Genomic DNA, 14131 nt, shown 5'->3' on the forward strand with positions numbered 1-14131 from the left:
AAGCCGCGGTGAAATGTGAGGGCGACAAAGGGCCCACAACGAAAGGCGGGCGCGAAGGTCGCTCCACGATTGAGGCTCAGCAGATTCGCGCTTGCGGAAGGTTAGGATCATGTGTGTGTGTGAGAATGGGCTTCGCAATAGTGAGCGTGAGAGTGCGCTCCGTTGGACATGAGAAGAGAGCGCAAAAGAGCGAACATTGGGTCGGGCTCCACGGCGTCGGGTCTTGGGGAGCGTGCTCGTGTGGAGCTGCCTGGTTGGATACCTTTTACCGTGTGTAGCAGTGTACGATATACTAGCCTGCGCTGGGACAACGATATCTTCAGTCGCGTTCAAGGCGCCATATCGAGCAGAGTGTAGACTTTTGGGGAACGACTTTTTACGACGGCTCCGTTCAGTGCGGTCTGTGCGGGTACGGGATTATTTGAATTTTATGCTTCTGCTGATCGTTCGGTCTGGTGCTGAGCGTGCAATTGTGGATCGTTTTATTATAGGTGTGTGCATGTGTAGTGTAAAATAACGTTAAATAAGATAAATTGTTTCGCAAAGCAAAGTGTATTTTTAAGGTGATTTAGTTAAAAAAAACTTGTTTGAACGTTCGTTTTCCGTTCGGTTCCTCAAATAAAACAAAACAACTTCATCTGAATATGTAAACTGTGGTTGTAAAACCGTGCGACCGAAAGAATCCAATTCTCGCACCAGTGCTAGTGGATCAACCGGTTTTTGTTGGAGGTATTATTCTTGGAGCGGTTCGAGGACTCGTCCAAAAAAGGCCGGAGGATGAAAGTGAGAGTGTGGTGACGGTTGTTTTTTTTTTGGGGTCTTTTCATCGTATCTTACTCCTGCGCTGTGTGTTATCGTGTTGTGTCCAACCGTTCAGGTGCTCTGAGAACATGCAAGTCTGGCAAATGTAACTGAACCAGACTAAACCCAGTCCGTATGTGGAAGGATTCAGGTCACCGGGACAGTCCCAGCCGCAGCATCCCCTACAGTGGGGAGTGCTTCGTGAACGAAAGCGAAAGTGAGCCTACTGATAGTGAGCCGGCACCGAGTGAGAGTGAAAGTGAATGAAATTTTGGGTTCGGCTGCAACCAGTGAGCCATCCCTACGGACTGTGAGCCACCCACGGACCCGCTGCGGGCTACCCGACAACCCGAGTCGCTCCAGTGCTGCCAAGTGGTGGTAGTCCAAACTTATTTCCCGCCCCCCATTGGCGTACGATCGGGTCTTCGGTCTGCGGCCTAGAGATAGCACTCTCGCTCTCACTCGAACGGGGAACGAAATCTGTGCTAGAGACCCCAGCATCTCGGTCTCGATCCGTGGGAGAGCAGCAGCATCTCCACACGGTGATCGTGCTCTCGCAGAAGAAACGCGGCGTGCGCGCGCGCTTACACACGAGAGTGAATTTGGGTTGCGAATATTCCCCTTTCAGATCCGACACACGATCATCATCATCGTCGATCGCGCTTCTAGTGGAGGCTCTGGGTGTGTGTGAAGGATGAACTGCGGTGGGATCGCCTGCTGTCGCTGACTTTCTCATCGTCGTAGGTGGACTGTGGATCGGATCGGTGGACGGTGCTCGTACAGAGGTTTATCAGCGCGCGCGCGCTCAGTGCATCCCGGCAAGCGAACCAGTGCGAATCGAAGATTTTCACGCGTATATGAACGTTTTGCAGTGCAGTTTCGCTTCACCAGTGATTAATTGGTTGAATCTATTGTTCTCATTTTGGGTGTATGTTTCTTGTTTTAGTAAAGGTTTGCTAAAAGTGTGTGTTAAGTGCAAAGTGTTTGAACGATCTTATTTTAAATAACGAGCCAAAAAAACATTAGGTAAAATATCTAAAAATGTGCAACGATAATCACGCAAAATGAAGAACCAATCGTGGAATTGAACGAACCAAAAGGAAATCTCAATCCTGCCATCGTAGTGCTTGTGAATTTCACAGAAAGGAAAACATTGGCCTTTGTTGTTTAGGAATATTTATCCTTTAATTTGTTCTTCCCGACACCGCAAACCGTGTGTGTGTGTGTGTGTGCTTGAATGTAACGTGCCGTCCGAGCCCGTGTTTGACCACCGACCAGAATTCGTCCGTCGATTCCGGCCGCGGTCAAACCCAGCGTCACATTCGTACTGGAGGAGGAACAAGAACAGCACCGGAGGGTCCTCGAACCTTCAGCAGGTTCGTCATTGTCCGTTGTCATTGGCACGGATCTAGATGTTGTTGCTGTTGTTGCTGTTTTTGCTGCTGCTACTGCTGTTTGGTGTCCCCGCTGCTGCTGTCTATGTTGCTCCATTTGCAGCTAAATTTGCATCCTTAACCGCTTTATGAAATTCTGCATGTCAAAGCTGCAGCGTAGAAAGCTTTCTCTATGTGTGTTGTGTGTGTGTGTGTTTTTTTAGTTTTTAAAGACATAAAGATTTGATGTTGTACGAAAAAAATTGACTTCAGGAGAAAGGGATTTGAATGCATTATTTTATAGTTATTATTTTTTTAAATATTTTCCATCGCTTAGTGTTTGCTTGCGTGTAGTTCAATTCAAAGTGTGTGACAATGTTTGCGTGCCAGTGTTCGATGTGTTTGAAGTGCCGCTTTTTAGTTAAGAACCGTTCAGTTTAGTTGTTTTATCCCTGTACTATCCCCAGCTCCCATTTGCACAGAAATGTGTCTTCCGTTTAGTACAAGTTCCACTGTCTGCCTGTGTCCTTTCGTTTTTAAGACCCTTAAAGTTCAGAGGTACCTAGGCTAGAAGAATGTGATACATTTCGCTGGAAAAGATTTTTAATTGCCGTGTGTGAGTGTGTGTGTGTGTGTGTTATACCGTAGCGTTCCCGATGCGTTTGAAGTACAAACACAAACTAGTGCAGCTCGATTGACTGTAGCAAAGTGAAAAAGTACACGAGCGTTACCTCTAATTGATTGGAAATAAATGAAGACCCGTGTGCAGGCCTTTTGCACCATCAAGCGTCCTACCGGAAGTTGTGCAAGAAAATAGTTCCATTCCAAGCACCTGAAGCTTGCTTAAGGCTCCCTCGCTCCCCGTTCCTTCCCTATATTTAAAACCGTTCCCCAAGTTCCCGGTGCCGGTTGTAGGCGCGAGGACATGCGAACCCGGCTGGCTTCGCTGATCGTCGTGAAACAGGAGCCACTGTCGGCCACATCAACGCCCCCTCCAACACCGCACGAGTCCGCCCACCCCCTGTCCGGTGCGTCCTTTTCGTCGCCCTCGTCGTCGTCGTCGTCCTCGTCGTCCTCCTGCTCCTCGGCCAGCTCGTCCTCCAGCCCCCCGTCCAGCCTCTTCCGTTCGTCGCTCGTGGTCGCCGATGGCTGCGACGGGCTGCAGTGCTATGGCAGCTTCGGTCCCGCTGCCAGCGCGGTCGAACTGAAGCATCCGGGCCAGCCGAGGGTGGCCGACGGGGTGGTGGTGGTGGTGCAGCACCAGCAGCAGCAGTCCGCACCGCACGCGGACCTGGTGGCACAGTACTTTTGCGACCGCAATGGCCACGGTTACGGTGCGCACGCGAACGGTTCCGGCGGCGATCTGAACAACAATGATCCGTCCAGCGAGCAGTTTGAGTTTTTTGACGAGAAAAAGTGTATGTATTTTTTTTATATGTTCGCTTCATTTTGTTTTTATGTTTGCTTTGTTCGTGTAGTTCGGTTTTAAATAGGAAGAAACTGGTATATTATTTATTTATGGTATCTTATATGTTTTGCTTCATGCTTTTTTATTCAAAGTTATTCTTATAAGAATCTGGACTAGTTTCGTTTAAATTAATTTTCGGGTAATTAGCTTGTTTGAAATATTTGGAAAATTTTACAAATGTGAATTGTTCATCTTTAGCATGAATTTGCATGTTTCTTGACCTTAAATTTTTATTTTAGCTAAAGTATACCACTTTTTTATCAATATGTCCAAGGTTCATAGATTTGAAGGGTTTTCTATGTTCATAATTGAAATTGATTGTGTGATTAAAGATAATCTTACGATATGAACGTGTTTTAATCGATTACAATATCGTACATGTTTCAATTTTAAACGTTTGTCTAAAATAACCTAATTTAAATAAATTTTTAAAACATCCCAACAAATAGTATTATCAACTTTAATAATCTCATTGCAAAACACGATTAAAAAAAATCACCCACTGGCACTCCACCAGATTAATTCTGACCGTGTTTGCACATCGCTTCATTCGCCGAAACCCCAATCCATCATCTCCCGTGCAGCATCATGCTCAACCTTGTCAATCAAGCAGACGCATCACGGTTTGGCACGATCGTTCTTTTCCCTCGCGGGTTCTCCGTCCCACTCCGCCCGGTAGCGCAAACGATGTGTGTACCAGGGTTTCAGACTTTTCCAAACTTTCTTCCGCCAAAAAACCTGTCAATTTAGCTTCCCGGCAGCGTGTGTGCGCGCGGCCAATTTGTCCGCGACCACTCCACGTACGCCTGGGCGGCGGCGGCGTACACCGACGCAATTAATTACACCGAACCGAAAGTGGAAATCTCCATCAGACTAGCGCCGGACACTGTGCTGGTCTGTGGGGCCTCGGTCTAGCGGTATCGGAATCTTCGGCCACGGGTCGCACGGGCGTGCCGCGCTCATGTCATCGGCTAATTTGATCCCGGGACGCCAACTGGACGCCAGAACCATGTCAACCTTCGCTCAAATTGCGTGTAGCCGGGTTGTCAGGTTGTTGGAGATTTTGGGCATGTGCGTGTTTTTTTTCTCTGCTAAGAAACTGATGCTGGATGGAATTCGATCATTTCATGCGACGATTTAACGCGCACTGAATCTCTCTCGCAAAACGGGAATGAAGCAGTGAGTGCCAAATCCCGTCGGCTAGTTTCGATCGGCAACCCCGGAAGGGAAACAGGGTCTCCCTGCTTCAGCACAGTTTGAAGCGCCACGAAGCTGCCAAAAATTACGCGCTGTACGGTGCTCGATCAAGCAAGAAGATTCCAATGTCGTTTTTTTTCTATCGAGACCGAAGCATTGGAGGAACTTGCGCGACTCGGGAGGAAAGTTTCGTTCCAAAGTGGGCTAATTAGTGGTCGCCATTGCTTGGACATGCCTACCGTGTTGGTGCCGATGTTCGCATGCTCGTGTGCCGTGTGGATTTTGATACCGAAATAACTCATCCCCATTCTTCCGTACGGCACGGTTCTAGTAAGCGTGGGCCCAATGGTTCATAAAAATGCACCACTATAATGCTCCAATCCGTACGAACGCTCAACCAACCACTCGCAGCATAATTGCAAATATCAAACATTGCGCAACCGGCGGCAGGCACCATTAACCTTACCGATTATTAATTAAAGCCCTGTATCAACCACCGAACCGAACAAATTCGGGACCGATTGTGTGTCCACAAATTGCGTCTTCCTCCGATGCCGCAAAAACACCGACGCGTTCGCGCGAACGTGCCGCGCCGTTCGTGATCATTAACGATGCACAATAAATACATCACGATGCTCCAAGAACCTTAACGGGGCGGAGGGATGACTTCGAACCACTCCCGTTTTGCGATAAATATCACCCGGTCAGCGAAAAATAGCCCAAATCGAAAGTGCAACCTTATCCACCTTACCGCCTAAAAGGCCCTAAAGGTGCCACAGACACACTCACACACAATCGGTGTGCGTTTGTTTTGGCGCGCAGTGCGTTTGACATTTGCTGCTGAGTACTCGCCGAACTGACGTGCACCGCTGACGGACTGACAGGGTACTCGCGTGCGGACGGAATTGACCAGCAAAACGGGGCGGACGGACGGTATTCTGGTTGTCCTGTAGTGGCACGCGCATAGTGGCAGCCCGGGTAACACGCCGATAGCACTACACGCAACCGGCCGCCGCAACGATCAACACTGTCAGCAGAAGCATTATTAAGCTATTTGCTCTTTCGATACTGTTCTAAATCATTGCTGCCGAAATATCAAACCCTGGGGAGACGACCCCAAGGCGTTGGGATCAAGCCGATTCAACCCACCGCCGTGCCGAGTGATGTATGGACCACTCCCCATACGGTCGGTATCAAACCCCCTCTTCCATCGTGGACATTCTTATACGATTCCTCTCGCCAAATTCCTGGCGCCTCGCATAGCTTAGCCGGTGTAAAGATCGCGATCTATGAATTATTAAACATTGGAGTTCGCTTTGGAGGCATGCTCTGTGGGTCTTTGGGTCGCGTGGTGCTTGTTCTAGCTTTTGTTGGACGTGTTGGATGCGTCGCATCAGGGGGAATTTAAGCGCCAGGGCAGGCGGCCGAAAAAGACCACCGACCGGACCGCGGTGTATGTCAGAAGCCGTGTCATAAATGTCCAAATCGGTACCGCACTGCGCGAACTAATTGCATCGACCGAAAGATGTATCTTGCCGGGCGCCGGCTAGATACTCCTGCCGTTGGGCTGCCACATTGCCCAAACAGGGACATAGTTCTGGCACACACAGAGACACACACACACAGGCATGTTTAATTGATGTGCAAAGCTGCAAAACCGAAGCGCACGATCATGATGATTGGCGAGAAGAATCGTACGCGGCTGCCGAAGCATCGGCCGGTGCAGCACGCTGCATGATGCTGCTAATCCCTTTCGCTGGTCTAAGAGATTTTGCCACTAATTATTGCCATTAATGTCATCGAAACAATCAACGCACCCGTGTTAACATCCCGGGGGCCCGCACTGCATTGGGTGATTGGGGCGCCAGTGCATCCCTGCAAAGGAGCAGGGTTTTGCGTGCCCTTTTCCCGCCATGATTGGCGCTAATGGTCAGAAAAAGGTTGCTCTAATCATGGGTGGTGCTGGGAGGGATGCTGATTCGCCAAAGAAATATGATCGCCAGCAGAACCGTTTGACTGGTGCAATTATTTATCTCGTTTGCGGTGAGGCACGATGCAGGACCGTCCGACGGCCGGTGGTTTCGGGATTAGAATGATGGCGCTGGCGCCAGGGAAGAATTTTAATCTCATTATTAAGTGGATTAAGGTGTGTTGTGGTGTGTTCGGCGCACAGCCGAAGATGAATGTGCATGGGAAAATGAAACATCCTTTTTCGGGTTTGCGACGCACAGAGGAGGCACAGATAGATTTTACTGGCTGTTAGAGACGGTGGAGTCTTTAATTGATAGAAGTTGGAGGGTTTTGCGATGCAAGCAAAATAATGCATTCGATCACAAACAGTTTAATTCTGCCTTGATCCTGAGCGAAACTCTCTCAACACACACCATTTCATCGCAAACAGTGCGTTGAACCTACAGTTTCACTTTCTTCCCCATTAGCGATGATAGCGCGCTTTTGCGAAGCGATCCTCGTTCTATTAAAATGATTTTCTATTATTACCAACACTTCTTTCCCTTCTGTCCAAAACAACACATTCTGCCTGTGTTCGCTGCAGATAAATAAACACGAAAGAGAGAGAGAGAAAGAACGAGAAGGTGGCAAGATTTGCATGAACCGTGCAATATAGCACCCCAAAAAATCCATCCCAAAAGCGAGGCACTTTCCCATGCCCGGCATCGCTCGACACACGCGCGATTTCTTCCTACCGGTGTGAGGATCTATCTCTCTCTCTGTGCGTTTGTGTGTGCAAAAAACGTGGTGCGTTGCGTACGTGCGTGTGTTTTGCGCCCCGCTCAACGCTCAACGCCGCGGCTCAATGCCTGCCCTTGCTTCCGAGCCAGCGGTTGACGCGATACGCGATGCATTCAACGCTCGGTGCAAGTGCATACGATTCTGCACGGTGCGGCACTACCCGATACCGCGGTGCGACACACCATCACAACAACGAATGCCCACTTATTTATATCAAAGTATCATAAATCTTTGCACTTACATACTTGTTTCTTCCCCGTTTGGCGGCCGCGGCTGCTCTCGCCCGGCTTCCCTGCCAGAACCTATCGCTGGGCCGGCCCGGCACTCCGATGGTGTGTTGGGTCGTTGTTTTGGTTGTTAGCTCCGTTTTTCCACTACCACCACCACCACCACCACCTACCAGCGGAGTCCGCCGGTTCGCGCGTGTTTGTTTTCTTTCTCCGCCGGAGTGCGTTTCCACCATCGCGAGCCTTTGTTGTGCGGTGGTGTGCTGGGCGCAATGTTTTATTTTATGTTTAGCGTGTATTTATTTGTGTTTGTTTGTTACCGTCGACTTCTGTACGGTGTCGACTTTATGTATGTTGGAGCGAGGTGCTGTTGCCCCACAATTTCCCGGCCACGGGGTGATGCCAGTCAGTGATCGTAGCTTTGACGCCTGCCGTAAGATCGAAGGTCCTGAACTCCTCGCGGACGCGAACGTGTGTGTTTGTGTCGTTGCTGCAATCGCACACAGTGCATCTGTGTAATGCCACCCTTCCTCACAGTGGTCAGTGTGAGGTGAAGGTTTTGTATGGATTTGCAACCCTAGCGTGCGAAAGCACGCCGGGAAAGTAACAAAACATGGCAGGAGAGGAACGTAATGGTCAACTGGTTGTAAAGCAGCATGTCGTGGGTCTGATCGTTACGTTGGTGGATTTTCTTACCGTTCCCCCCCGAGCAGCAGCTTCCGCAGCTAACAATGTAACCGATGATAGATAATTAGCGGAATGTTTGCCTTGCCGGTGACGAGCTCGGCGAGGATTGAATGTATATTAAAACTGTGCAATTTCTTTGCCAACGGGAAATTCGTCATTAAATTCCATAAATTCGATTCGATTTAGTGTTTTTCACACTCGCTGGCGGGGAAATGTTGGCTCGTTTTGAGCTGGTAAGAAAACGGTTTCCGTTCATTGGGACTAACGAATGTTTGCTAAATTACTCATCCCATTCGCGAAACGAATCGACATTTTGTTGGCAGCTGATCAACATGTTTGCCCGTTTGGCAGGGATAATTATGTTTCCATCCTTTTTTTTCTTGGCTCAATAAAAGAGAGAGGGAAATTCCCACCATTTGATGATTGGCTGCAATGGGCAGGATGAGATTTCGTTTACTGATTGGTTGCTAATAGATCTTCGCTTGTTGGAATGCTTTTATGTTTAGTCTCTGGGTGTCTTATTACATGCTGCCGCAAATAGGATCACATCGTTCTGTTAACTTGAATTATCGTTATCGTTTTTATATATTCTAATAGGAATTTTAGCACGTTGATCAGAAGAAAGTAATCTTCAAACTTCCAAAATTCAATACAATTTCCGATAGCAAACATTTTACTTGGCAAACGCAACACCGAAACATCATTACAGCTCGGGAATAAATGATTAGAATCGCATGCGATTCCTTCACGCCACATCACACCAACTCCGGCGACCGAACACACTTGCCCATTTCATACACTGGGGTGCACCGGGGAGGGAGATCACTTCTAAAAGAGTTGCTCACGCATTCCGAACCTCATCGCTGGGTTTTGTCTTCTGTCGTACCCGACATGACAGCTCGCTTAGCCAGCCCGTCGACCGACCGCCACCACACAGTGATACAATTTAGCTTCACTTTCTCTTTCTCTCGTACAAGTTCTTGCTGCAAGCATTGCCCCTTATCTCTCTGTTTAAACCTCATTACAATCTTCACCACGTGGTAGCGCACAGCTCTTGGTGCGTTTCGCTCAGATTTTGGGGTGACTTGTTCCTTCGCACACACTCCACAGCGAAAGCCGCAAAGGGATTCCTTTGTCATGTGTTTGTGCGCGTCTGTGGCTAGAAGGGGGAAAGGTGGTGGTGGGAAAGCCGTGGAGCTACGTGCAAATTTTCTCACTTTAAGCACGGCGCTCACGGCAATGTGCTGCTGCCACGCGTGCACGGCGCGATACACGCACTGTCGCCTCGTTTGACGGTGCGCACCATACTTTTGTGAATGTGGCTAATTGTGCGCGTGTTTTGTGACAAATCCCCGTTCCCTTTCCCCATACTGGGCCGAAGGCAGTTGCCCCCCTCCACCCTTTTGCACCCATCCTAATCGGCCGCGTGATAATGCGACGCGTTCGTCAATGGCGTGTGCACCCGCTCCTGGGGTTTTTCTCTGCACGCGCTGATGGCGCTGAAACGATCAAATGATTATTGCTGCAACACTGCTAGCAATGGAAGGATGAATTAGTTTGTATCACAAAGCATCAGCTTTGGTAGCCTGCGTTTGCAATTCGCGCCATGCCGCAATGCGGTAGTGTGCCGGCGCGCATTTAATTACCTTCCGCGCGCTGTAATTCCCCTTTTTTCTATGTGGCTGTGAGATTTTTGGGTGAATTTTGAAGGATCGCAGCACCTGAAACACTTGTCATATTTCTGTGTGCGTAATAAATTGTGTCCGGCTGCAGGGAATGGGAAGCAGTCAGTATGTCCCGCGCACCGTGCAGTTATGATGCTGACAACGATCACGATGATGCTGACGATGATGATTATGCGTACGCTGATCGTATCGTAATGGTCGGGCAGGGCCGTGATGGCAGTGAAGCGCACGCAGCGCGGAAATGGACCACGACTCGGTGCACAACGCTCCCCGGTTGCAGGCGCGTGTTAAGATTAGCCCGCGTGTGCAAACCGGCATAATGATGATAAAATGTGAATAGAATGTATTCGATGCGAGCAAATCGGGCGTCCATCCCTCCACCCCGTATGGCTCATTAGAAGTTTTGGATCCTTGCTGAAGGTTCGTGTGTTTTTTTTCGTTCATTTTGACTTCTTGCGCTTCCAACGGTTTCGGTGCGACCGATCGCGGTGCCAGTGCGAAAAACAACCAGCCAAGCTCCCCGGGGGAGTCAAAAACAGGCAGCTCGCCGTGCCACGGCCACCTCGGGTGACAGGTGGTTGGCCGGACCGGTTGGTGGTGCATGGAAAACCCCGTAACGGCTTATTATTTTTAATCATGTCCCAGACAGCTCATTTCGCCTGTGAACCGTGAGCACATATTTTCGACCGATCGGGAGCAGGAGGTGCACACACACACACACACAAACCGCATGAGCGGGGATAAAAATAGGCCCATTAGGAAGTGGATGAACTGGGCGACACGGAGTGGAGGCAAAAAGGCTTAAACATCGAGGCAACCAACACCGTACGGGATTAATGTATCGATTTATAGTGGTAGTGGTAGATTTGTTTACCTAGCCAAAAAAACAACATAAAAATATGATCCGTCATTGCGAATCAATCACCGTGCACCCGGCCCGGACGCCTGGTCGTCCTTCGCGCTTGCACACGCAAACGCTTCTTCCGGCTGTGCACTTCTTATGCTGCTGCTTGTTCCTGCACCGAGCGACATGCGGACAAAGCTGGGTGTATTGTTTGCCCAGGGCTAGCAACTGCAGCTACTGCAGGTGTCGTGTGGTTAGTCTGGGAGTCTTTTTTTTTTCAACGGACGGTCGGTGCCAGTGATTGGCAGAAAAGATTGATTAATTACTGGCGAAAGATAAAATTAGACCAGACCACGGCCAGACGATCGTGCATATCATGATCAAGGGAGGGGATAAGGTGCTTGCTTAAGAAAACCCTTCCTGCGCTCAACTCTGCAGTCCAGACGTTTGCAACAGGGATTTAATGTGTTTTCTTTTTTACTTATTGATTGTTGATTGAAAATTTTGCCCCAAGGATTAGGCTCGCTTTTCGGGGCGTTTGTCTTGTGGTCCGTTCTATAACCCCCCAAAACTCAGTGCAAGTGCATTCCAGAGACAACAAAGCAGTAGCAAAGTGAGAGAAGAGGAAGAGGAGAAAGAAGGGGAAGCAAAACAATTTAATCTAAAGCCAGCCATGCAACACATTCGATGATCGTCTTGATTATCACCGGTTTCAGGCTGGTGGAGTGCTTTTTTTATGGTTCGACATTTATCCGGCATGGTATTTGCTTTGATGATTGGCTCAAGGTCGTCATTAATTCAGGTGCTGGGTGTGTGTTTTTTATTGCTTCTTTTCTGGTCTTAAAACATGTTTTATGATGCATTATTAAACACCTGCAACACAGCTTAACGTTTAGCAGTTTTGGGGCGGGTTGTTTGCTTGTTGATGCGTGTCATATTTAAAGCAAATTAGTAAATGTCTCCTTGCATTTTTTTGGTGTTTAAAGAGTTACACATGGAGCTAGCAAAAAACGTTGTTTTGCATTAGAAAATAAATGTTTCCTTGAAGAAATATGTTTTCTGTCGCCGTTTTTTTTATTTAAATCAAATTTTGATCTTGTAGTTGTGGCCGTAATGAAAAGCTGACAGAAAACATCTCCAAAGGCCGACTTAAAAAAATGTTTTACTATGATCTTCTTCTCAAAACTCTTTATGTTAATTTCATAATTAAACTGCACTAAAAAAGCCACTGAAAAGAGGGATTCATTTGCTTGCGCGATCCATCTCGCTCATCCCGGCAAAAGGCTCCCGGGATGCTGCTCCACGCTCCAGGAAAAGGTGCGTAATTCATTCACAATCACCGTGAGGTGCAAAAATCCAGAACCACTTAAGCGGCCGGCAGGCAGAACGCGCATGCATGCCAACCACCAGACCGTGCCACAATTTGCGCGCGGTCCCGTACCGCGCCCGCGATCGTTAGCCGACCGGGGACGAATCCAGCGGCGGCCGTGCATTTTCCGCGTTACGCAGGGTTGTGAATTAAAACCATCCCCCTCGCTACTACACCGCGTCTAACGATCGGGGTTGGCACCTGCAGCATAGGCCGCCGCAGCGCTCGCTAGACAGACGCTTGTCATAAATAAATCTTATTCTCCACTTAGAGCGGCGCAGCTCGGTTCATTCACGGAGCTCGCATGGAGCTCGCGGTGCGAACTGGGAAATGTGTCTGTGCAATGTGTATTCGGCAGTTTGCCTTTGCCACACACCACGTTACGGGGGAAGTGATGAGCAGTGGCAGGGCCGTTTCGATTTCGAATTCCGGCCCCGCGTCTGGGCCTGCGCTGGGGCTACGCAGTGGCCGCTGTCGATGCCGTTGTCGGGAAGGAACATGATCATTTACAAATTGATCTAAATGGCGCGAAACCGTCGCGCGAAAGTCTGCGTGGATGCCGTGGTGCGGTCGACTAGACGCGCGCTAGACGGAAGACGTTTCGCAACTGGAATGGAATCTCCCGGGCGGCCGGGTACGCGAGCTAGCGAGCGTGTAGACGGGCGAAAAATATGATTGAATGTGGCAGTGAAATGGTTGTTTATCTTGTCGCTGCCGTTTGGTGTTCGGCTGCCTTCGTCTGTGTCTGGGAGGTGGGAAAGGGGAAGACAGCAGCGAGGGAATGGCAGTGTCGTACGTGGGGGCCTACGAGGTGTTGCGTTCTTCCCATTAGATTAATTAAACTAATTTAATTCTAAGCCCCACCGAGCGGATCGTCACACTTCCGGCAGCAGCCGTCATCTTCCCTTGTTGATGAGAGGGGGAAGGGACGGGGTAAGGATGAGGACGCGATTGGTGGTTGCGTTCGAATATGTGCCATGTACCCGTGTGGTCGATGACGCATCGGTATGCATAATTTAATTTTCCTTTTTTTTCTCTCTCTCTGCCTCTCGGGCGACTAACGCTTCCCGATCGACACCGTTGCGGTGGAAAATCACGCGTGAAAAAAGCATCATTTAATTTTATACATTGTTTTCCCCCTCGTGTGTGTGTGTGTGAGTATCATTTTAAAATAGATTGCGAGGACTGTCAGTACAATTAACAACCGCTTTCGCAACAAAAACACACACACACATTCGCCGTTTATTCCGTTTGCGTACGTTTTCTGACGTAATACGAAACGCTTCTGCATTGCATTGCTACAACGGGAATTAAAAAAAAGGCACATCCCAACCGCAATTGGAGTAAACCCAATTTTCACTCCACATGCTGCTTCAGTCCCCCCCCTCCCCCAGCAAAGCGGAAGTCTATTTTTCATTCGTCACTGTGGGTACGCGCAAACACACGGGAGGCTCACACACGCTGCATCATGCATCGTAGCTATTTCCCGCCTTATTTTTTTGTGCTGCTTTTCACCATGGAGTGGACATAAAAATAGTGCATTCTAACCAACGCGCGCGCGTCATCGTGTATGCAAAACGGTACCTGGTGCGCCTTTGCGACAATGCATCCGTTCCTGGCGGTGTTCTGTTCTTGGGCATAACATGCGCTTTTCCACGCCCCTTTTAGCGGGACGCGTTTGGGGCGAAATGGATGCACCACACACACACACACGCTCTAGTGGTGGTAC

At 49.0% G+C, this 14131-nt stretch overlaps 1 protein-coding gene across 5 annotated transcripts in view; it reads left to right on the forward strand.

The window, feature by feature from the left end:
• The first annotated feature begins 319 nt into the window (after window positions 1–319).
• Window positions 320–14131, forward strand: part of LOC120901416 (probable nuclear hormone receptor HR38) — a 105634-nt gene continuing 91822 nt past the window's right edge. Inside the window, exons 1-3 of one of the 5 annotated variants that reach the window (XM_040309341.1) lie at window positions 335–491; window positions 1748–1827; window positions 2512–3592. In XM_040309341.1, the coding sequence (XP_040165275.1) occupies window positions 3100–3592 (493 nt within the window). In that variant the 5' untranslated portion in view covers window positions 335–491; window positions 1748–1827; window positions 2512–3099. The other 4 variants (XM_040309342.1, XM_040309344.1, XM_040309340.1 and 1 more) reach the window with 4 other exon arrangements.

The sequence above is a fragment of the Anopheles arabiensis genome, chromosome 3 (assembly GCF_016920715.1).
Source record: "Anopheles arabiensis isolate DONGOLA chromosome 3, AaraD3, whole genome shotgun sequence".
Lineage (NCBI taxonomy): Eukaryota > Metazoa > Arthropoda > Insecta > Diptera > Culicidae > Anopheles > Anopheles arabiensis.